This window comes from Procambarus clarkii, chromosome 13 (genome assembly GCF_040958095.1).
Source record: "Procambarus clarkii isolate CNS0578487 chromosome 13, FALCON_Pclarkii_2.0, whole genome shotgun sequence".
In the NCBI taxonomy this organism is placed as follows: domain Eukaryota; kingdom Metazoa; phylum Arthropoda; class Malacostraca; order Decapoda; family Cambaridae; genus Procambarus; species Procambarus clarkii.
The window spans coordinates 32,212,086-32,235,650 of NC_091162.1; the positions used below are offsets into that span (position 1 = coordinate 32,212,086).

The following is a 23,565-nucleotide window of genomic DNA, read 5'->3' on the forward strand; positions in this document are numbered from 1 at the left end:
AGCCAGAACCCGAAGCAACAGCTGGACCAGGAGAAGAGGAACAGGTACCCCCACCTCAACCAGTCCTGCCAAAAAAGCATCCAACGTGAACGCCCTGCAGGCGGGTAAGGGCGCCACATAAAATGGGCGACGCCTAGACCACGCCGACTCGAAGACGTCCATGGCCAGGAGTCCATACGTCCGGCAGAGCCAACGAAACGAGTCGGCGACAACTGGCCAATCCGCGAACAGAGGAATGAACCAGGACCGCTGTACGCCAGGACGCAAGACACACCCCGGACATGAAACTTAAGGTTAGCCAAACCCCGAGAATCCAGCAAAAACGAGCCACTCCAAGGAACCAACCCCAAAGGTCAACACCTAAGAGAAACCCTGTGGTTCCGGCAAGAACCGCCAGAGAACAGTCCGAATGGAGCTGAATGGTAGAGCACTGAGTGACCCAAACCCTCCAAAGCACAAACCAGACAGCCACAAATTCCCGAACCGTGCTGTGAGCCCGACGGACGGACAGACTCCACCATCCCCGTCCGACCTGGTGAGCACTGGTTACAAAGCCCCAGCCGAGAGATGACCTGTCCGTGAACACATCGAGCGAAGGCTCGGGGAGGTGCCAAGGCATGGAACCCCAAAAACCCCATAGAGGAAGCTGGTGACGCAGTACTAACACAAGATCCCCGGAGGAACGAACCCAACGAATGCAAGAGGCGGAAAGGGAGTCTCCGAAGGAACCAACCAGATGCCGAAGCCAAACCCGACCCCGTGGGCAGACCAGCACGTCGAAGTTCAGACTCCCGCACAACCGCTCGAGCAACCCGGGACCCCCTCATGCACAGCCGAAGGCGGGACCACAGCTGCAGCAACACTTCTGGAGGATAAGACAAGGAGTGGCCCAGTAGCCCTAATCAAGGCCCAGGTCCGAACCCGGAACGGAAACAGATGGAATGGCCTCCAGATCACCAGGAAACCAAACCCGGCGATCTGGAAAGAACTACACCCCTGGCGAGCAGACAAGAGGACCGACTGGGAGCCCACACCAGCCAGTCGTCGAGGTAGGCCAGACACCGAATCTCAAGCAGACTCAGACTCACCAAGATCCGGTAAAGATGCAAAAAAACACCAAGTGCCAATAATTTGACCTGGAGGTCCAGGGCCGCCATCCAGGCACCCGGCCCCAACAGAAGCCGGACAGGAGACAACAGTCCTCCGAGGAGAGCATAGAAACCAGGGCGCAGACTAAAGAAGTCCAGAAGAACCGCAGATTCGAAGGCCCATGTCTGCAAAGAGCAGACGGGAACCCCAGAAGGATGGGGCGGATCGTCCACGCCCAACGCACCCACCAAGATGACATGACGAAGCGCGGGGGAAGAAGCCCTCCCCGCCAGCTCTGAACCCCCCAAAGGGGAAGAAGCCGTCCACCGCCGCCACCAGAGGCCGGAAGACAACCAAAAGCGCCCACCAACAGCAGGACCATACGAGAGTCAACAGAGCAAGCTGCTCCCCCAGCGCCCTGTCAACAGAGAAGGGAACGAAAGAAAGAAAAAAAGTACACATACACATATATACGTATCATGTATATACACATACACATACATATACACATACACACAAGGTATGTGACACACACGTGCGTATGCACATACACATGTGCACACACACAGTGTACACATGTACATGCATACACACACACATACACTTGAAAAGAAAATTACAAGCCGCCGGCCAGGCAAAGAAGGCACAAAACTCCATCAAAAGGCCCACCTCGACAAAACCTCAAAGTCCCAGCACGACCACAACACGTGCCAAGACCCAAAAAGATCAATCTGCAAGCCAGGAAGACCCCGGAACTTCAGAAGGCAGAAACCAGGTCACACACAAGGAAACAAAGCCCCCAGAACCCACAAAAGGGTCCAAGAGGAAGAAACCTCCGGAACGAAACCAAAGAACCCAAAGGAACCTGGAATCAAACCAGGGGGAGGCCAAACAACCACATTTTGGGGGCAGAGAAACACCACAGAAAGGCAAAGCACAGCCCCCAGACAGAACCCCCTGGGAAAACGGTCATAACAGACCAAAAACCGAGGAACAAGGTGTGGGAGCAAGCATAACAGCCAGAGGACACTGAGCCCAAATCCAAAGGCCCAGACCCAAACCAGACAAAATGGAAAACCCGGTGTAAAATCAACACTCAAACATTCCCAGAGGAACAGGAAACGGGCAGAAAACACCAGAAAAGCAAAGAAACAACAACAGGAGAATAAAAAAACATGAAAAAAGGTGAAAACTCCCCCAAGAAGCTCGCTCGCACACCCAGTCGCATGTAAACAAACCGGAACGCCGCCCTGGTGGCCACGCCGGGAAACCGGCAGACGAAAATGGCCGCCAGAACAGGGGCTGTGACTGACGCTCAAGATACAAAAACACACCAGCAAAAGTCGGAAGCAAGCAGACTGGATGGGCAAAAAACGCCGCCCAAAAGCAGAAAACCCAGGCAGGGGCAAACCGCCCCAGAACTGCTAGCAGGCATTCCCCACAGCCCCGGGAACCAACAACAGAGGCCCAGGGGCAGAGCTGTCCTCCAGGCCCTCCGTCCTTAAAGAAAAGCAAGAGTCCATGGGAAAGGCAGCAAGAAAGGGCCGCTGGTAAGACCCAGAAGCCTTGGCAGGAGGAACAGGCTCGAAAACCTCCGTCCCCCAACCCGAACAGGGCAGCCCTCGAAAACCGCCCGAGTCTCGACCCCAACTAAACCTCGCCCCGACCCCGAAACCCGCAGACGGTCCGGAACCGGGAACAGGGAGGGAAAGGGGTGAACAGCACCTAACCAAAACGGGGCAGCCTCGGGGCATCCGAGTGGGAAACCAACCTAGCATGTTGCAGCAACCTAATCTAGCTTGCAACACAGATGCCGCCTGTACTCTGAACAGTAATAACATCAGGAGAGTACTGGAGAACAAGCAGAGAAAATCTCTCGCAAGACTCCAGGTCAAGGTGTCAGTGACCCAACAGGCAACATGAGCAACAACAAAAGTGGCGACTGTCACCCAGAGACAAAGGCACAGCAACCATCCCGTACAAGACGGGTTGGAACCCGGAAGACACATTCAATGGTCCCCGAGCCCAAACAGGGGTTTCCAGGGCCCGTAAGCTGACTGCTATGGGAAGCCCGGGCAAGGTGTTGCTAAACCGGTTGGGGATAGCACTGAAAACCCCTGAGACATGTACAATCACGGGGTCCTAGCAGAGGGCCGCCAAACACTACCAGTGGAACTATAGCCACACTAGGCAGACCCCCATCAGGCAATTGAAAATAAAAACAAAAGAAAAACCCTGCAAAAGTACACAGTCTCCAGAGGCAACAGGAACCGGTCGCCGCTTAGGTGGCAGGCTGTGCAACACCTTGACGCCCTAACTAGAAAAATACCAATCCCTACCCAGGGCCAAACAAGGGCCCCAAGCCCCAGCTGGCCCTAAGGGCGAGGCAAATGCCGAGCAGCAAGAACCTCTACGGGAATGGTTCCCGAACGCCCCAGGGAAGATAACCCTGTTAAGCAAGGGCAGTACTCACAGGGCGCTTAGGGAAGTCAGCCACTAAGCGCATGCAGCCCCATCACTGATGAGGTACTCCTGGCCACCGCACAACACAACACACGGCAGTGAACGCCACACAAGGCAAACACCGCCTAGGAAACTGAGGCCAGAGAAGCGTCTATCCCGGTTAACATTAGCTTATGAACTAAAGCTTGGCAGCCGGCGTGGTAGGTCTGGGGCTCCCCCCTCCCCCTCTCGGGGCGGGGCGGGCAGGGCTGCGCGGACGATCGGCGCGGCAGTAAAGTGTGATGTTTGCTTGTTTCCTTGGGATTGTAGCGAGTTTCTACCTCTCTGTTCGTTTTTTTGCTTTAGTTTTTTACTATATGGGGTTTGTTTTGTCATGCCTACCTTTCTGGGTGCCTGACCCCGGTCGATGGCAGATAAGGAAAACCCCAACCACAAGAGGGTTTTCTAGTGCCATTGCTCCCTGAAACCTCTCTGAAGGGGCCAGGTTCTGGCGCTGGTCCCTGGTAGGTCTGAACTCCTTAGTTAATGTCCCGGTCTAATATAACATACATTAGCCCAATAAGCTCCACGGAGCCATAGGGGCTCCCCACAGAAAAGTTACAATATTGATTACATGCAGGGTACAAGGCTGCTTGTCACAAGTTGTATAGCTCCTCCAGCTCCTCAGATTGCGGGCAGGAACCATGGATGCAGTGAGCATTTCCTCTCTGGATTGCCACACTGAGGCGCTGAAAAAGAAAACTGGCAGCTCTAGGGTCTCTAGTTGTTTCGATTAGCTTAGACCCTAACTCCTTCAAACTTTTTTACTTTTACCCCAGGCACCAAGTGTCTCTGAGGCAATGGGGACAAAATTGTAGTGGTGCTCAAGGTCTCTGTATTTACGTGACTTGGCCGCTTCCTGGTGATTAGCAGCTCCTCCTGCTTGTGTAGCACTGAAGTCAACATAGGTATTGGCTAAAGTTGAAACACAAGTGTAGTCCCACACCAACTGTCTACCATTCTTCCAGGGGTTCACCGTGATTCCGTCTGGGCGACCGACAGGCTCATCAGAGTTGCAGGACATTAGGTAACGGGGCTCTCTCTCTGCTGGACAACCGGCTGTGGTAAGGCTTCTCTTAATAATGTCATTGACCTCGCCGTATCTTGCATGCCATCCTCCTGTCCTTTGGCAGAGAAGGCCATGCCGTCTGTACCTGTTGGCCTCTGCCTCGCCGTAAATACACCTGTATTCGGTGTGGATTGAAGCAGCGAGGCGGAGGGCCACGGCAATTCGGAGGGCCTGCGGTGTGACACGGGTGCCGGTTGTTGACATTGGGGTTGCTAATAAGAAATCACCTGCATGGGGAGCTGCTACAGCTCTAAGTCGGGCAGTGTCATGTGGTGTTGTCGCAGCTTCTAGCAAAGTCGCAGCTTCTTGGTCAGCAATGGGGCGATCCCAACTAGATTGCTTATGGGCTTCAGAAGGCGGTGGTTGGGGCGTTGGTCCTGCGAGAGAGACCCATTTGGTTGTGCAGTCTGTGAAGCTGGGATCATGTACCCCTGCCTGTTGAACTAGGTGCTCAGGTAGGATTTCCTTCACCAAGTTGTCAGACCCCACTGAAGAGGACAGGAACGCTGGTACAGCAATTTGTGTTGCTGCGCGCACGCCAAGGCCACCCAAGTCTGACAGGAAGGGAGGCTTGTTTCCACTGTGAGTCGCTGAGGGAAAGATTGAGGGTTTTTTCTAGTGTAGATTTCAGCAAGCTGTCGTACTCTTCTAATTTAATATTATTGAAAGATGGCAAGATTTTCGATTGTGAATTCTTGAGATTGTGGCACGATGTCACAAGAAGGCAAAAAGAAATATGAAAGATAATATATATATATATATATATATATATATATATATATATATATATATATATATATATATATATATATATATATATATATATATATATATGTCGTACCTAGTAGCCAGAACGCACTTTTCAGCCTACTATGCAAGGCCCGATTTGCCTAATAAGCCAAGTTTTCATGAAATAATGGTTTTTCGACTACCTAACCTACCTAACCTAACCTAACCTAACTTTTTCTGCTACCTAACCTAACCTAACCTATAAAGATAGGTTAGGTTAGGTTAGGTAGGGTTGGTTAGGTTCGGTCATATATCTACGTTAATTTTAACTCCAATAAAAATAAATTGACCTCATACATAATGAAATGGGAAATTTTATCATTTCATAAGAAAAAATTTAGAGAAAATATATTAATTCAGGAAAACTTGGCTTATTAGGCAAATCGGGCCTTGCATAGTAGGCTGAGAAGTGCGTTCTGGCTACTAGGTACGACATTATATATATATATATATATATATATATATATATATATATATATATATATATATATATATATATATATATATATATATGTCGTACCTAGTAGCCAGAACTCACTTATCAGCCTACTATGCAAGGCCCGATTTGCCTAATAAGCCAAGTTTTCCCGAATTAATATATTTTCTCTAATTTTTTTCTTATGAAATGATAAAGCTACCCATTTCATTATGTATGAGGTCAATTGTTTTTTATTGGAGATAAAATTAACGTAGATGTACGATCGAACCTAACCAACCCTACCTAACCTAACCTAACCTATCTTTATAGGATAGATTAGGTTAGGTAGTCGAAAAAGTTAGGTTAGGTTAGGTAGGTTAGGTTGTCGAAAAGCAATTAATTCATGAAAACTTGGCTTATTAGGCAAATTTGGGCTTGCATAGTAGGGTGAGAAGTGCGTTCTGGCTACTAGGTACGACATATATATATATATATATATATATATATATATATATATATATATATATATATATATATATATATATATATACATATATATATATATATATATATATATATATATATATATATATATATATATATATATATATATATATTTTATTAAAAATGACCGAAAAAGTAAGATTAATAATTCTAACACGAATTTTCTCAATCTTTCGTACATTATGCTTCACTGTTGGAGGTAAATCAAAAATCACTTCTCCAAAATTCATTTTTATTTCTAGTCTGACGCGACACGGGCGCGTTTCGTAAAACTTATTACATTTTCAAAGACTTCACAAATACACAACTGATTAGAACTTGCGTTTCCCTGATTTTATATCTACATTTGAGTGAGGTGGGAAGGGTGATGTGGCATTACATTTGAGTAAGGTGGGAAGGATGATGTGGCATTAGAGGATATTAATAGGGTATTAAAAGTATCAACACAAGACAGAACACGAAACAATGGATATTGAATAGAAGTGTTTGTAGAAAGCCTATTGGTCCATATTTCTTGATGCTTCTATATTGGAGCGGAGTCTTGAGGTGGGTAGAATATAGTTGTGAATATATATCACAACTATATTCTACCCACCTCAAGACTCCGCTCCAATATAGAAGCATCAAGAAATATGGACCAATAGGCTTTCTACAAACACTTCTATTCAATATCCATTGTTTCGTGTTCTGTCTTGTGTTGATACTTTTAATACCCTATTAATATCCTCTAATGCCACATCATCCTTCCCACCTTACTCAAATGTAATGCCACATCACCCTTCCCACCTCACTCAAATGTAGATATAAAATCAGGGAAACGCAAGTTCTAATCAGTTGTGTATTTGTGAAGTCTTTGAAAATGTAATAAGTTTTACGAAACGCGCCCGTGTCGCGTCAGACTAGAAATAAAAATGAATTTTGGAGAAGTGATTTTTTATTTACCTCCAACAGTGAAGCATAATGTACGAAAGATTGAGAAAATTCGTGTTAGAATTATTAATCTTACTTTTTCGGTCATTTTTAATAAAATATGTCTACAGGAAAGACTGCTACCAAAATATACTAATATATATATATATATATATATATATATATATATATATATATATATATATATATATGTTTTTTTGTTATAGAGAAGGGAGTACCACCTCTGGCTGGAAGAAGGGGGACCCATAGCCTCGGAGGAAACCACACATAACGCATTGGAGGGAATGTGTATTCCCTCCAATACAGTTTCTGTGTGCTTTTCTCCTACCACCCCCTTCCCTTTTTTTTTTTTTTTTTTCCTTTATTGTGTATTTAAAGGTTACAAAACATACAAGACAAATGCCTAAAGGTTATGGATCTCTTGAAGCTCCTCCGCTTCTGGACAGGAACCGAGGACGCAGCAAGCATTTCCCCTCTGGATCGCCACACTGAGACGCTGAAATAAAAAACTGGAAGCCCTTGGGTCTCTGGTGACGTCAATGAGCTTGGACCCCAATTCCTTGAGAAATCCCAAGGCACTCTTGCCCCAGGGGCCATGCGTCTCAGACGCTATGGGAACAAAGAGGTATTGACCTTCCAGTCGCCTGTACTTGAGTGATTTTGCTGTTTCCCTGTGGTTGGCCGCCCCACCTGCTTGATCAGCTCCGAAGTGTACATAGGTGTCAGCCAGGGTGGATACACATGTGTAGTCCCACACCAACTGTCTACCCTCCTTCCATGAGTATATGGTGATGCCATCAGGGCGAAGTGCTGGGAAATCCGGGTTTTGGACCCCTAGGATGCGAGGTTCTCTCTCCGCTGGGCACCCAGCTGAGACGAGGCTTCTCTTGATGATGTCATTGACCTCGTTGTGTCTTGCATGCCAGCCCTTTGTGCTTCCGCAATGCAACCCATGCAGTCCGTATTGGTCTGCTTCCACCCTGTTGCAAATACACTTGTATTCAGTGTGAATTGGGGCACCAAGGCGGAGGGCCACTGCTACACGAAGGGATTCCGGATCTAGGCGCGTGCCCATTGCAGACATGGGTACTGCCAGGAGGAAGTCTCCTGCATGGGGGGCACGAACTGCTCTGAGGCGGGCTTTCTCCTTGTCTGATGTTGCTACGCTTAGCATGGCATCAGCTACTTTTTCCACTAGAGGGTGGTCCCAGCCGGACTGTTTGTGTCTCTAATAATTGCATATATATATGCAATTGACGATCACAAAACACTGCGGAAAATCCACAGAGAAATATGAAATGAGGTGAACGTTTCGGCTTGTTAAAGCCTTTGTCAACACCAGAATAAATATATATATATATATATATATATATATATATATATGAAAATCAAGCGGATTAAGGCGCCCTGTAGTTACCAGTTGCGTTGCTTCTGGGAGTATGGGTTCGAGTCACTTCTGGGGTGTGAGTTTTCATTCGCATATAGTCCTGGGGACCATTCAGGCTTGTTTGCATATATATATATATATATATATATATATATATATATATATATATATATATATATATATATATATATATATATATATATATATATATATATATATATAATGTTTCATTGAATATGACCGCATATTCTGTATTTATTATTTTCTGGTTTAGGTCTTCTATCCCTCTAACTATTTTCTTAGCATCAGGGCTTAGTTGAAATAGGAGTTCTCCTATCAACTCAAGCAAACCATCAACAGTGAACTATTTAACCTGAAACAACAACATAAAACTCGTTTAGAAACAAAGACACTCCGTAAGTTAACAGCCCTAAACGGTGGACAGTTAAAGATCCCTGACTTCTTATGATCTTACCCAGGACCAACGAGACCTCTTAAATCTTGGTCTAAATTGTCAATTCATATCTAAACCAAAGATGCCTGGATATCGAAATGCTTCTGGACGATATCCATAAGCTAGAAGACAACAAAAAAGTCATCGCCACTGACACACTTCAGGCTGAACTACTAGCAGAAGCAGGGAAAAAACGAGGAACGTATTCATCTACAATCTTAACCCCACGACTCAAAGAAGCAGCAAAACAACTAAAAAAAATCTGAAAAACGTAACAATAAGAAAAGCCGACAAGACAGCATCATATGCATTGATTCCTACCCAAGAATACATGAACAAAATTAGCGACGTCCTTAGTGACGACTCCAAATTTCAATGAATCACGAGGAACCCCGTGGAAGACCTTAAGCGGAAAGTAAACAAAACAATTACAGCAATCAACGCAAAGAAAGGTAGTGTGCATTTCAATAAACTTCAAGGCGACTATGGCTTAGGATATGCCTACGGCAATGTTAAGACACATAAACCAGGTAACCCACTACGCCCTATAATCAGCCAAATACCAACTCCAACTTATCACCTGGCAAAAAAACTCAATGAACTCCTAACTCCATACACTCCAAGTAAGTTTAGTCTACAATCATCAGCAGATTTCCTAAAATTGATCAAATCTACCCAGCCCGATGGAATCATCACTTCCCTGGACGTTGAATCCCTATTTACCAACGTCCCAGTCGACACAACCATAGGAATGATACTGGACAGAGTATACAGAGACGAGAGCACCCCCAAATTAGACATACCTGAGCCACACTTGAAGAGTCTTCTCGAAGCATGTACAAAGGAAGCCCCTTTCATCAGTCCACAAGGAGACATGTATTTACAAATAGAGGGAGTAGCAATGGGCCCCCCCTTAGGAGTTTTATTTGCTAATTTTTATATGGGAACCATCGAAGACAGGGTCTTCAGTAGCAGACAAAAACCAACTGTATATTGCCGTTATGTAGATGACATATTCGTAATAGTAAAAGACTCAGATGAACTAATTGACCTAAAAAGACACCTAGAGAGAGAGTCAGTACTCCGATTTACACATGAAAATAGTGAAAATAACAGTCTGCCATTCTTGGATGTACTAATAACAAAAACAGGAACCTCTTTAAGCACCAACGTATATACCAAGCCCACCAACATAGGATTATGCCTGAACGGTAGAAGTGAGTGCCCCCAAAGATACAAAGCCAGTGTTCTCAATGCTTATATTCGTCGAGCGCTTACCCACTGCTCTGAATGGAGCAACGTGAGTAGAGAGTTTGAAAGAGTAACTCAGGTATTGGTGAACAATGGATATAGCAATGCGGAAATAAACGCTGCTATAAGAAGACACTTGGACCATTGGTATAATCCAGAACCTAGAACAGAAACCATAATACCTCCAATAAAATTATATTACAAATCAACCATGCACAGTGAACATATAAAAAAGGAAAGAATAATGAAAGAAATAATCCGTAAAGGAGTAAAAAGCACTACTCCTAACCAAAACATAAACCTGATAATATTCTACAAAACCAAGAAGACTTCCGAACTCCTTATCAAAAACAGCCCGAAGCCGACGGAGAACCCTCTACAGCAGTCAAGCGTTGTATACATGTACACTTGCCCCCACGAAGGATGTAACCTTCAATCTAAGTACATAGGTATGACGTTGACCAAGCTGACGAGGCGTTTGACATGCCATCTTCAATCCGGTGCCCCTAGGAATCACATGAGACAAGCCCATGACATCACTCTAACAAGAGAAATATTGAACAAGAATACCTGCATAATAGACAAAACCCAAGATGCAAGAAGATTACAAATTCTTGAAGCAATTCACATAAGAATAGAACAACCTACCATGAACACCCAAATCACGGAACTATTTACTCTACCCACCAGGTAACCCACAGCTTTCACCCACTATGAAAGTAAGGACAAGACCAGAACATAACGATGCCAACACAGAAGACAATGTCCAACATAACAGGCCAATTACACTGGATTAATCTTTGTATGTAGATAGGAGCTGCCTCGTATGGGCCAATAAGCCTTCTGCAGTTACCTCTATTCTTATGTTCTTATGTTTCACCCCACATTTATCCCTTATGTATCCCCCCCTATGTTTTCACCTTTATTGTCTTATCACCTGACCCAGTGCAGGTATAAAATCAACCAGCATTGTAAGATCTCTTCACTTGAGAATGAACCATGGAGGTTCGAAACGTTGTGCAAATTGTATAAATAAGTGTAATACATTCTATAGTAAATCACTTCTTTTCTTCACCTTAAAAGCATGAAAATGAGTTTTGGAGAACTCCTATTTCAACTAAGCCCTGATGCTAAGAAAATAGTTAGAAGGATAGAAGCCCTAAACCAGAAAATAATAAATACAGAATATGCGGTCATATTCAATTTAACATGTTTGAAAGAATGGGAATGGGAGATTGAAATGGGGAATTGAAAGAGTGGGAATGGGCTGCAACCGAGCCAAACCCCAAAGCAACAGCTTGCTTGATACCTGCTTGATGGGGTTCTGGGAGTTCTTCTACTCCCCAAGCCCGTCCCGAGGCTAGGCTTGACATTAAGAGGTTGGTCCACCAGGCTGTTGTTTGGAGCGGCCCGCAGGCCCACATACCCACCACAGCCAGGATGGGCCGGAACCTCTATTTGAAAACAGGCTAGTGTTCCTTGGAAGTCCACGGATGTACCTGCAATATGGCGGATGGTCGCAGGCAGGACGTGTAACAACCGCAGACCTCTGATGTTTATACAGTGTTCTCAGATTGTGCCTATGGCACCACTGCAGTCCACTGGTACTATCCCGCATGTTCTTCCATATAGGCGAGACCCATGAGCCATAGCTCAAACCTCGCAAGAACAACCAGGAGAGCCCCACCAGGTGAGTACATAACAGCACCACAACCCACACATCTCGTAACACGAAAGAGGTGGGTCCCCTGAATGACACTAGCATGGGTTGGACATGCACATGAGTGGGACTGGAAGGGTCGAAAATGGATAGTCACTGGCGTGCTAACAGTCTCATTCGTACATAAATACACCTAAATAAGGACAGGTATATAAAAATCTTTGCATCCAGCGCCCGGCCAAAATACGCCAGACAGCAGAAACTCACCTGTCGAACGGAGGCACGACCATTCGACCGTGGGGAGGGGCCGATGCCCAACAACACGTATGGCGAGTGGAGAGGAAAAACCCCGCTCCGCGTAACCACAAGCCCCGCCTAGAGGGGGGAGAAAACCCCCCCCTCCGCGAGGTCCTACGGGGCCAAGGCCCCCCCAAGTCAGCCCCTCCCCAGACCCGGGAACCAACACGACAGGGCCCGGGGCCGAGCCATCCCCCCCAAAGCCCCGGCCGTACCAGAAAACCAGAGTAGCCGCGAAAATACTATGGAAGGGAGCCCACTGGCAGACTCTTACAACATGGCTGGAGGAACAGGCTCAAATGCCCCCATCACTACCCCGGAAGGGGAATTCCTCGAGACTGTGCAAGTCCCAAAACCATCGAATCCCACCCCGAACCTACAGACGGTAAGGAACCGGATGTAGGCAGGAAAGGGGGATCCAGGGGAAAGACAAGGGGGTGTGGAAGGAACCGAAGCAACCAACACCCCCAAGTCCCAACACGAACCAAAACGGGGCAGCCCCGGAGCTCCCGGGGAGCAAACAAACGAGAGCGTTGCCACCACCAAGGCTCAAAGTACAATGCCCCTGCTGCCCGCACCCGCTTAGTCAGCACAACTGGGTAACCGAGCCACAACGAGCAACAAAACTTGCAGGACTCCGGGTCGAAGGTGTCACCGACCCTTAAGGCAGCAGACGGAGGCAAAACAGAGTCACCCTGAGACAAAAGGTGAGAGCAACCCTCAAACTTGCTGGAAGCGAGGGGGGACTCCGGGGTCATATCCATCGGACCCACACGCCCCCAGGGATTTCCCAGGGTCCTGAGCGTTTACTATAAGAGGACTCGCGCTCAGGTAATCCCAGGCAGGGTACTGCTAACCGGCGCCCAAAGCTACCAAAAAACTTTCTAGGAGCTGAACCCCCGGGATGTGTACACTCACGGGGACCTAGCAGGGGGGAACCACCAGAATAATACTCAGAACACAAGGGGCAAGAACGAAGGCAGACCCCCCACCAGGCAGATAAACAAAAATACAAAGAAAACCCCGCAAGAGGACAGCGTACCCAAGCGGAACAGAGTCAGCCACCATGATTGGTGGAAACAAGCTGCACAGTACCCTGTGCCCCATCAGTGCAAAACTGCCCCTTACCCTAAGGTGAACAAAGGGGGAGACAACACCCGAGCACACAAAGAGCGGCCGAAAACCAAACAGTAAACAGCCTAGCAGGAGCAGAACCCAAGGAACTTGTGGAAGGTGGCCCCAAGCCCCAAGGGCTGTACTTACAGGGCACCTAGGGAAAGGAACACTAGGCGCATGCAGCCCAAGTACTGGAGACTCACTCCCGGCTCATGCACCACCTAGAAGACAGACACCACACTCTAGGCACAGTGCTGAAACAACCATTGGAGCCGGAGCACACAATCGGTGCCTATAGCATCAGCCGAAGAACTGATGGGTGGAAAGCTGGCGTGAGAGGTCTGGGGCTCCCCCTTCCCCCTCCCGGGGAGGGGGGAGCTGCGCAGACAGCGGCGCGGTGACGTGTGACGTCATACTAGTTTGCTTGTTTTTCTGTTGGGGAGTTCTATCCACTAGTTCGGCTTTTGGTAGCAATTTTAACCAGAATAGAGGTTTGTTTTGGAATCCTTACCTTTCTGGATGCTTGACCCGGTCGAGGGCAGACATAGAATGCTTCCAACCACACAGGGTTTCTATAGGCCATTGCTCCCCTTGCCTCTCTGAGGGGGCCAGGTTCTGGCCGTGGTCCCCGGTAGGCCCTAGAACTCCATACACATGACTGATGCCAAAGTCTGACATTAGCATATCAGCCTGGTAAAGCTCCGGGGAGCCGACGGGGCTCCCCCCAGAAAGAGTACCAGCAAATTTTGACACCCCATATTTTGATCATTTCCAAAAACCATCATTCAATTTTTCTGGTTCCTGCTGTATATATCTTTTGTTGTGTATTCTAATTATTAGGTTGTCCGATATAATTATCTTTAGATCTGATACCTATCTTCTCAGTTCTATGTGAAGATTTGCCTGCATCTTGTATTCTGTACCTATTTCAACCTCTAAGCTTTTTCCCCCTATTGAAACAAGCAATTTTTTACCATAGGCCATACTACTAACATGAAACACTTCATTTACTCTTCAGTAACTCATTTACTAAATAAAAGTTTATGATAAATAAATGTACTTTGTGAACAATAACAAAATTTAAGAGTAAAACTTAAATAATGATGCTAATGCAATAAAAGGACCAATTTTGCTACAGAATATGCTGGTAAAAAAATTAAGAGTGCATCTAATACACAGAGCAAACACCAACAGTGGAGCCATGCAGAAATAAGCACATTAATCGAGTAACCAGTCTCATACCTCCTGATTCTGCATGGCTTCTACATATTTCATGTGACATGCTGAACCTTGACCAAGAATTCCCAAAATAAAAAAATCATGGCCGAGGAACTTTTTTGTTGCCAACGACCAGTCATAACTGCCTAAAACAGCACCATGAGCAGCTTCCTGACAAAGAAAAATTATTTATTTGTATAATTACGGTATATAAATATTTTGGGGATAAAATGTAATATAAAACTTTCTCTGGCAATTCAAGGATAATTTGTAACTGCTTATAATTACTATAGAATTACAGAGCACCACTTGGTTTCCGAAATTTAGTTATCCGTAACTTCCAGTTTCCCGATTGGGGTTGGAAAGTCATACTACACGAACAAAGTTCGGGTAGGAAGCGGTCTGCCAAAGTGTCGCGCCGGCCCGTGGTGATGGGTGGGAGATGGTCCAGTTTGTCCACTGACCGTGTTGGGCGCCACCACTCTAGAATGCCTTCTACCCTGTGATTTCACAGATTCATGGCCTAATTTTTCTATTATTTTGATTTGTCATGAGGTTGGAGAGTTTATTCTGTGATTTTGTTTTACATATCTGCACAATCAAGAAAATCTGTGCACCATGTCGGCTCCAAATGCACGCATTGCGTCAGTGATTGCTGACTAGTGGGTGGATGGATGGGGTAGCTTAAGTTGAGGCAGTATGAGAGAGAGGGGGGCCTGCCAGTTAGCCAGCCAGCTAGCCAGCCAGCCAGCCAGCCAGCCAGCCAGCCAGCCAGCCAGCCAGCCAGCCAGCCAGCCAGCCAGCCAGCCAGCCTGCCTGCCTGCCTGCCTGCCTGCCTGCCTGCCTGCCTGCCAGCCTGCTTGCCTGCCTTTTCATCCCTCCCTAATTTTCCCATCCTCTCTCACTACTTCCCTCCCTTCCTGCCTACCTCCTAACATCTCTCCCTACCTCCCCCTCCCTCTCTCCCTCTCTCACTAATTCTCCCCCTCTGTGTTAGTGGAGTGGTTAGGGAGGCGGTTAGGAAGAATTTGCTGACCAGGCAATAGTTGCCAAACCTCTCACCCACATTGTATTAAAATTTTTAATCTTAGTTGTAAAATATTTATGCCAAAATATGTTAATTTTCGTAAATTACTATACATTATTAATCATTAACACGTTTTATGCTTTCCTATTTATTAATTAAACAAATATAGTTTTATTTATGAATTATTCACAGTTGGCATCTGTGAGCAGGCGCTGCTGACAGACATGTCCGCCTCTACACCTAGCCTCGACCCCATTAGTTGCTCCCTCGATCCCTTTAGTAACTCCCCCTCCTCCATAGCCTGCTGTTCTCATCTTATGAGGAGGGCAGTGAGGAAGGGATGGAAGGCATTGAGGGAGGGATGGAAGGCATGATGGGAGGCAGAGATGGAGAGAGGCATTGAGGGAGGGAAGAGTGGGGGGCGAGGGAAGAGTGGGGGTGAGGAAAGAGTGGGGGGCAAGGGAAGAGTGGGGGGGTGAGGGAAGAGTGGGGAGGTGAGGGAAGAGTGGGGGTGAAGGAAGAGTGGGGGTGAGGGAAGAGTGGGGGTGAGGGAAGAGTGGGGAGGTGAGGGAAGAGTGGGGGTGAAGGAAGAGTGGGGGTGAGGGAAGAGTGGGGGTGAGGGAAGAGTGGGGGGTGAGGGAAGAGTGGGGTTGAGGGAAGAGTGGGGGAGTGAGGGAAGAGTGGGGGGGGGGTGAGGGAAGAGTGGGGGGTGAGGGAAGAGTGGGGGGTGAGGGAAGAGTGGGGGGGGGTGAGGGAAGAGTGGGGGGGGGTGAGGGAAGAGTGGGGGGGTGAGGGAAGAGTGGGGGGGTGAGGGAAGAGTGGGGGGGGGTGAGGGAAGAGTGGGGGGTGAGGGAAGAGTGGGGGGTGAGGGAAGAGTGAGGGGGGGTGAGGGAAGAGTAGGGGGGGTGAGGGAAGAGTGGGGGGGTGAGGGAAGAGTGGGGTTGAGGGAAGAGTGGGGGGTGAGAGAAGAGTGGGGGTGAGGGAAGAGTGGGGGGGGTGAGGGAAGAGTGGGGGGTGAGGGAAGAGTGGGGGGGTGAGGGAAGAGTGGGGGGTGAAGGAAGAGTGGGGGGTAAGGGAAGAGTGGGGGGTGAGGGAAGAGTGGGGTTGAGGGAAGAGTGAGGGGTGAGGGAAGAGTGGGGGTGAGGGAAGAGTGGGGGTGAGGGAAGAGTGGGGTTGAGGGAAGAGTGGGGGTGAGGGAAGAGTGGGGGGTGAGGGAAGAGTGGGGGGGTGAGGGAAAAGTGGCGGGTTGAGGGAAGAGTGGGTGGTGAGGGAAGAGTGGGTGGTGAGGGAAGAGTGGGGGGTGAGGGAAGAGTGGGGGTGAGGGAAGAGTGGGGGTGAGGGAAGAGTGGGGGGTGAGGGAAGAGTGGGGGGTGAGGGAAGAGTGGGGGGTGAGGGAAGAGTGGGTGGTGAGGGAAGAGTGGGGGGTGAGGGAAGATTGGGGGGGGAGGGAAGAGTGGGGGGTGAGGGAAGAGTGGGGGGTGAGGGAAGAGTGGAGTTGAGGGAAGAGTGGGGTTGAGGGAAGAGTGGGGGTGAGGGAAAAGTGGCGGGTTGAGGGAAGAGTGGGTGGTGGGGGAAGAGTGGGGGGTGAGGGAAGAGTGGGGGTGAGGGAAGAGTGGGGGTGAGGGAAAAGTGGCGGGTTGAGGGAAGAGTGGGTGTTGAGGGAAGAGTGGGGGGTGAGGGAAGAGTGGGGGGTGAGGGAAGAGTGGGGGGATGAGGGAAGAGTGGGGGGTGAGGGAAGAGTGGGGGGTGAGGGAAGAGTGGGGGGTGAGGGAAGAGTGGGGGGTGAGGGAAGAGTGGGGGGTGAGGGAAGAGTGGGGGGTGAGGGAAGAGTGGGGTGAGGGAAGAGTGGGGGGTGAGGGAAGAGTGGGTGGTGAGGGAAGAGTGGGGGGTGAGGGAAGATTGGGGGGGAGGGAAGAGTGGGGGGTGAGGGAAGAGTGGGGTTGAGGGAAGAGTGGGGGTGAGGGAAGAGTGGGGGTGAGGGAAGAGTGGGTGGTGAGGGAAGAGTGGGGGGTAAGGGAAGATTGGGGGGGAGGGAAGAGTGGGGGGTGAGGGAAGAGTGGGTGGTGAGGGAAGAGTGGGGGGTGAGGGAAGATTGGGGGGGAGGGAAGAGTGGGGGGTGAGGGAAGAGTGGGGGGTGAGGGAAGAGTGGGGGGGGTGAGGGAAGAGTGGGGGTGAGGGAAGAGTGGAGTTGAGGGAAGAGTGGAGTTGAGGGAAGAGTGGAGTTGAGGGAAGAGTGGGGGGTGAGGGAAGAGTGGAGTTGAGGGAAGAGTGGGGGTGAGGGAAGAGTGGGGTTGAGGGAAGAGTGGGGGGTGAGGGAAGAGTGGGGGGATGAGGGAAGAGTGGGGGGTGAGGGAAGAGTGGGGGGTGAGGGAAGAGTGGGGGGTGAGGGAAGAGTGGGGGTGAGGGAAGAGTGGGGCGTGAGGGAAGAGTGGGGGGTGAGGGAAGAGTGGGGGGTGAGGGAAGAGTGGGGGGTGAGGGAAGAGTGGGGGGGGGGTGAGGGAAGAGTGGGGGGGTGAGGGAAGAGTGGGGGGGTGAGGGAAGAGTGGGGGTGAGGGAAGAGTGGGGGGGTGAGGGAAGAGTGGGGGGTGAGGGAAGAGTGGGGGGTAAGGGAAGAGTGGGGGGTGAGGGAAGAGTGGGGGGTAAGGGAAGAGTGGGGGGTGAGGGAAGAGTGGGGTTGAGGCAAGAGTGGGGTTGAGGGAAGAGTGAGGGGTGAGGGAAGAGTGGGGGTGAGGGAAGAGTGGGGGTGAGGGAAGAGTGGGGGTGAGGGAGGAGTGGGGTTGAGGGAAGAGTGGGGGGTGAGGGAAGAGTGGGGGGTGAGGGAAGAGTGGGGGTTGAGGGAAGAGTGGGGGGTGAGGGAAGAGTGGGGGGGTGAGGGAAGAGTGGGGGGGGGTGAGGGAAGAGTCGGGGGAGAGGGAAGAGTGGTGGGTGAAGGAAGAATGGGGGGTGAGGGAAGAGTGGGGGGTGAGGGAAGAGTGGGGGGTGAGGGAAGAGTGGGGGGTGAGGGAAGAGTGGGGGGGTGAGGGAAGAGTGGGGGGGTGAGGGAAGAGTGGGGGGTGAGGGAAGAGTGGGGGTGAGGGAAGAGTGGGGGGTGAGGGAAGAGTGGGGGGTGAGGGAAGAGTGGGGGGTGAGGGAAGAGTGGGGTTGAGGGAAGAGTGGGGGGTAAAGGAAGAGTGGGGGGTAAGGGAAGAGTGGGGTTGAGGGAAGAGTGGGGGGGTGAGGGAAGAATGGGGTTGAGGGAAGAGTGGGGGGTGAGGGAAGAGTGGGGGGTGAGGGAAGAGTGGGGGGTGAGGGAAGAGTGGGGTTGAGGGAAGAGTGGGGGGTGAGGGAAGAATGGGGTTGAGGGAAGAGTGGGGGGTGAGGGAAGAGTGGGGGGTGAGGGAAGAGTGGGAGGTGAGGGAAGAGTGGGAGGTGAGGGAAGAGTGGGGGTGAGGGAAGAGTGGGGGGTGAGGGAAGAGTGGGGGTGAGGGAAGAGTGGGAGGGTGAGGGAAGAGTGGAGGGTTGAGGGAAGAGTGGGGGGTGAGGGAAGAGTGGGGGGTGAGGGAAGAGTGGGGGTGAGGGAAGAATGGGGTTGAGGGAAGAGTGGGGGGTGAGGAAAGAGTGGGGGTGAGGGAAGAGTGGGGTAAGGGAAGAGTGGGGTGAGGGAGAGTGGGGGGTGAGGGAAGAGTGGGGGGTGAGGGAAGAGTGGGGGGTGAGGGAAGAGTGGGGGGTGAGGGAAGAGTGGGGGGTGAGGGAAGAGTAGGGGTGAGGGAAGAGTGGGGGTGAGGGAAGAGTGGGGGGGGTGAGGGAAGAGTGGGGGTGAGGGAAGAGTGGGAGGTGAGGGAAGAGTGGGGGGTGAGGGAAGAGTGGGGGTGAGGGAAGAGTGGGGGTGAGGGAAGAGTGGGGGGGGGTGAGAGAAGAGTGGGGGGGGGTGAGGGAAGAGTGGGGGGGTAAGGGAAGAATGGGGGGGGGTGAGGGAAGAGTGGGGGGTGAGGGAAGAGTGGGGGGGTGAGGGAAGAATGGGGGGGGGTGAGGGAAGAGTGGGGGGTGAGGGAAGAGTGGGGGGTGAGGGAAGAGTTGGGGGTGAGGGAAGAGTGGGGGTGAGGGAAGAGTGGGGGGTGAGGGAAGAGTGGGGTTGAGGGAAGAGTGGTAGGTGAGGGAAGAGTGGGGGGTGAGGGAAGAGTGGGGGTGAGGGAAGAGTGGGGGGGGTGAGGGAAGAGTGGGGGGGTGAGGGAAGAGTGGGGGGGTGAGGGAAGAATGGGGGGGTGAGGGAAGAGTGGGGGTGAGGGAAGAGTGGGGGGTGACAGAAGAGTGGGGGGTGAGGGAAGAGTGGGGGGTGAGGGAAGAGTGGGGTTGAGGGAAGAGTGGGGGGTGAGGGAAGAATGGGGTTGAGGGAAGAGTGGGGGGTGAGGGAAGAGTGGGGGGTGAGGGAAGAGTGGGAGGTGAGGGAAGAGTGGGAGGTGAGGGAAGAGTGGGAGGTGAGGGAAGAGTGGGGGGTGAGGGAAGAGTGGGGGGTGAGGGAAGAGTGAGGGTGAGGGAAGAGTGGGAGGGTGAGGGAAGAGTGGAGGGTTGAGGGAAGAGTGGGGGGTGAGGGAAGAGTGGGGGTGAGGGAAGAATGGGGTTGAGGGAAGAGTGGGGGGTGAGGAAAGAGTGGGGGTGAGGGAAGAGTGGGGTAAGGGAAGAGTGGGGTGAGGGAGAGTGGGGGGTGAGGGAAGAGTGGGGGGTGAGGGAAGAGTGGGGGGTGAGGGAAGAGTGGGGGGTGAGGGAAGAGTGGGGGGTGAGGGAAGAGTAGGGGTGAGGGAAGAGTGGGGGTGAGGGAAGAGTGGGGGGGGTGAGGGAAGAGTGGGGGTGAGGGAAGAGTGGGAGGTGAGGGAAGAGTAGGGGGGGTGAGGGAAGAATGGGGTTGAGGGAAGAGTGGGGGGTAAAGGAAGAGTGGGGGGTAAGGGAAGAGTGGGGTTGAGGGAAGAGTGGGGGGTGAGGGAAGAATGGGGTTGAGGGAAGAGTGGGGGGTGAGGGAAGAGTGGGGGTGAGGGAAGAGTGGGGGGGTGAGGGAAGAGTGGGGGGGTGAGGGAAGAGTGGCGGGTTGAGGGAAGAGTGGGGGGTGAGGGAAGAATGGGGTTGAGGGAAGAGTGGGGGGTGAGGGAAGAATGGGGTTGAGGGAAGAGTGGGGGGTGAGGGAAGAGTGGGGGGTGAGGGAAGAGTGGGGGGTGAGGGAAGAGTGGGGGGTGAGGGAAGAGTGGGGGGTGAGGGAAGAGTGGGGGTGAGGGAAGAGTGGGGGGGTGAGGGAAGAGTGGCGGGTTGAGGGAAGAGTGGGGGGTGAGGGAAGAGTGGGGGGTGAGGGAAAAGTGGGGGTGAGGGAAAAATGGGGTTGAGGGAAGAGTGGGGGGTGAGGGAAGAGTGGGGGTGAGGGAAGAGTGGGGTAAGGGAAGAGTGGGGTAAGGGAAGAGTGGGGTGAGGGAGAGTGGGGGGTGAGGGAAGAGTGGGGGGTGAGGGAAGAGTGGGGGGTGAGGGAAGAGTGGGGGTGAGGGAAGAGTGGGGGTGAGGGAAGAGTGGGGGGGGTGAGAGAAGAGTGGGGGGGGGTGAGGGAAGAGTGGGGGGGTAAGGGAAGAATGGGGGGGGTGAGGGAAGAGTGGGGGTGAGGGAAGAGTGGGGGGGTGAGGGAAGAATGGGGGGGTGAGGGAAGAGTGGGGGGTGAGGGAAGAGTGGGGGGTGAGGGAAGAGTTGGGGGTGAGGGAAGAGTGGGGGTGAGGGAAGAGTGGGGGGTGAGGGAAGAGTGGGGTTGAGGGAAGAGTGGTAGGTGAGGGAAGAGTGGGGGGTGAGGGAAGAGTGGGGGGTGAGGGAAGAGTGGGGGGGGTGAGGGAAGAGTGGGGGGGTGAGGGAAGAGTGGGGGGTGAGGGAAGAATGGGGGGGTGAGGGAAGAGTGGGGGTGAGGGAAGAGTGGGGGGTGAGAGAAGAGTGGGGGGGGAGGGAAGAGTGGGGGGGTGAGGGAAGAGTGGGGGGGTGAGGGAAGAGTGGGGGGGTGAGGGAAGAGTGGGGGGTGAGAGAAGAGTGGGGGGGGGAGGGAAGAGTGGGGGGGTGAGGGAAGAGTGGGGGGGTGAGGGAAGAGTGGGGGGGTGAGGGAAGAGTGGGGGGGGGTGAGGGAAGAGTGGGGGGGTGAGGGAAGAGTGGGGGGGTGAGGGAAGAGTGGGGGGTGAGGGAAGAGTGGGGGGGGGTGAGGGAAGAGTGGGGGTTGAGGGAAGAGTAGGGGGTGAGGGAAGAGTGGGGGTGAGGGAAGAGTGGGGGGTGAGGGAAGAGTGGGGGTTGAGGGAAGAGTGGGGGGTGAGGGAAGAGTGGGGGGTGAGGGAAGAGTGGGGGGTGAGGGAAGAGTGGGGGGTGAGGGAAGAGTGGGGGGGTGAGGGAAGAGTCGGGGGTGAGGGAAGAGTGGTGGGTGAAGGAAGAATGGGGGGTGAGGGAAGAGTGGGGGGTGAGGGAAGAGTGGGGGGTGAGGGAAGAGTGGGGGGTGAGGGAAGAGTGGGGGGGTGAGGGAAGAGTGGGAGGTGAGGGAAGAGTGGGGGTGAGGGAAGAGTGGTGGGTGAGGGAAGAGTGGGGGTTGAGGGAAGAGTGGTGGTTGAGGGAAGAGTGGGGGGTGAGGGAAGAGTGGGGTTGAGGGAAGAGTGGGGGGTAAAGGAAGAGTGGGGGGTAAGGGAAGAGTGGGGTTGAGGGAAGAGTGGGGGGTGAGGGAAGAATGGGGTTGAGGGAAGAGTGGGGGGTGAGGGAAGAGTGGGGGATGAGGGAAGAGTGGGGGGTGAGGGAAGAGTGGGGTTGAGGGAAGAGTGGGGGGTGAGGGAAGAATGGGGTTGAGGAAAGAGTGGGGGGTGAGGGAAGAGTGGGGGGTGAGGGAAGAGTGGGGGGTGAGGGAAGAGTGGGGGTGAGGGAAGAGTGGGGGGGTGAGGGAAGAGTGGCGGGTTGAGGGAAGAGTGGGGGGTGAGGGAAGAGTGGGCGTGAGGGAAGAGTGGGGGTGAGGGAAGAATGGGGTTGAGGGAAGAGTGGGGGGTGAGGGAAGAGTGGGGGTGAGGGAAGAGTGGGGTAAGGGAAGAGTGGGGTGAGGGAGAGTGGGGGGTGAGGGAAGAGTGGGGGGTGAGGGAAGAGTGGGGGGTGAGGGAAGAGTGGGGGTGAGGGAAGAGTGGGGGTGAGGGAAGAGTGGGGGGGTGAGGGAAGAGTGGGGGTGAGGGAAGAGTGGGGGTGAGGGAAGAGTGGGGGGGTGAGGGAAGAGTAGGGGGGGTGAGGGAAGAGTGGGGGGAGTGAGGGAAGAGTGGGGGGGTAAGGGAAGAATGGGGGGGTGAGGGAAGAGTGGGGGGTGAGGGAAGAGTGGGGGGTGAGGGAAGAGTGGGGGGTGAGGGAAGAATGGGGGGGGTGAGGGAAGAGCCTATGCAATGCTTTCTAACTTCAGAATTGCATTTAAATACATGGATGGCGATATACTAAAGAAATTGTTCATGACTTTTGTTAGGCCAAAGCTAGAATATGCAGCTGTTGTGTGGTGCCCATATCTTAAGAAGCACATCAACAAACTGGAAAAGGTGCAAAGACATGCTACTAAGTGGCTCCCAGAACTGAAGGGCAAGAGCTACGAGGAGAGGTTAGAAGCATTAAATATGCCAAAACTAGAAGACAGAAGAAAAAGAGGTGATATGATCACTACATACAAAATAGTTACAGGAATTGATAAAATCGACAGGGAAGACTTCCTGAGACCTGGAATTTCAAGAACAAGAGGTCATAGATTTAAACTAGCTAAACACAGATGCCGAAGAAATATAAGAAAATTCACCTTCGCAAATAGAGTGGTAGACGGTTGGAACAAGTTAAGTGAGAAGGTGGTGGAGGCCAAGACCGTCA

At 51.6% G+C, this 23,565-nt stretch overlaps 1 protein-coding gene across 16 annotated transcripts in view; it reads right to left on the reverse strand.

The window, feature by feature from the left end:
- LOC123757282 (peroxisomal acyl-coenzyme A oxidase 3-like) overlaps positions 1-23,565 on the reverse strand; it is a 546,669-nt gene that overhangs the window by 436,191 nt on the left and 86,913 nt on the right. For 9 of the 16 annotated variants that reach the window (XM_069323852.1, XM_069323853.1, XM_069323851.1 and 6 more), the window contains one exon: positions 14,709-14,855. The exons of the other annotated variants lie outside the window; for them this stretch is intronic. In XM_069323852.1, the coding sequence (XP_069179953.1) occupies positions 14,709-14,855 (147 nt within the window). The remainder of the gene's footprint in view (positions 1-14,708; positions 14,856-23,565) is intronic. 16 annotated transcript variants of the gene reach the window in all.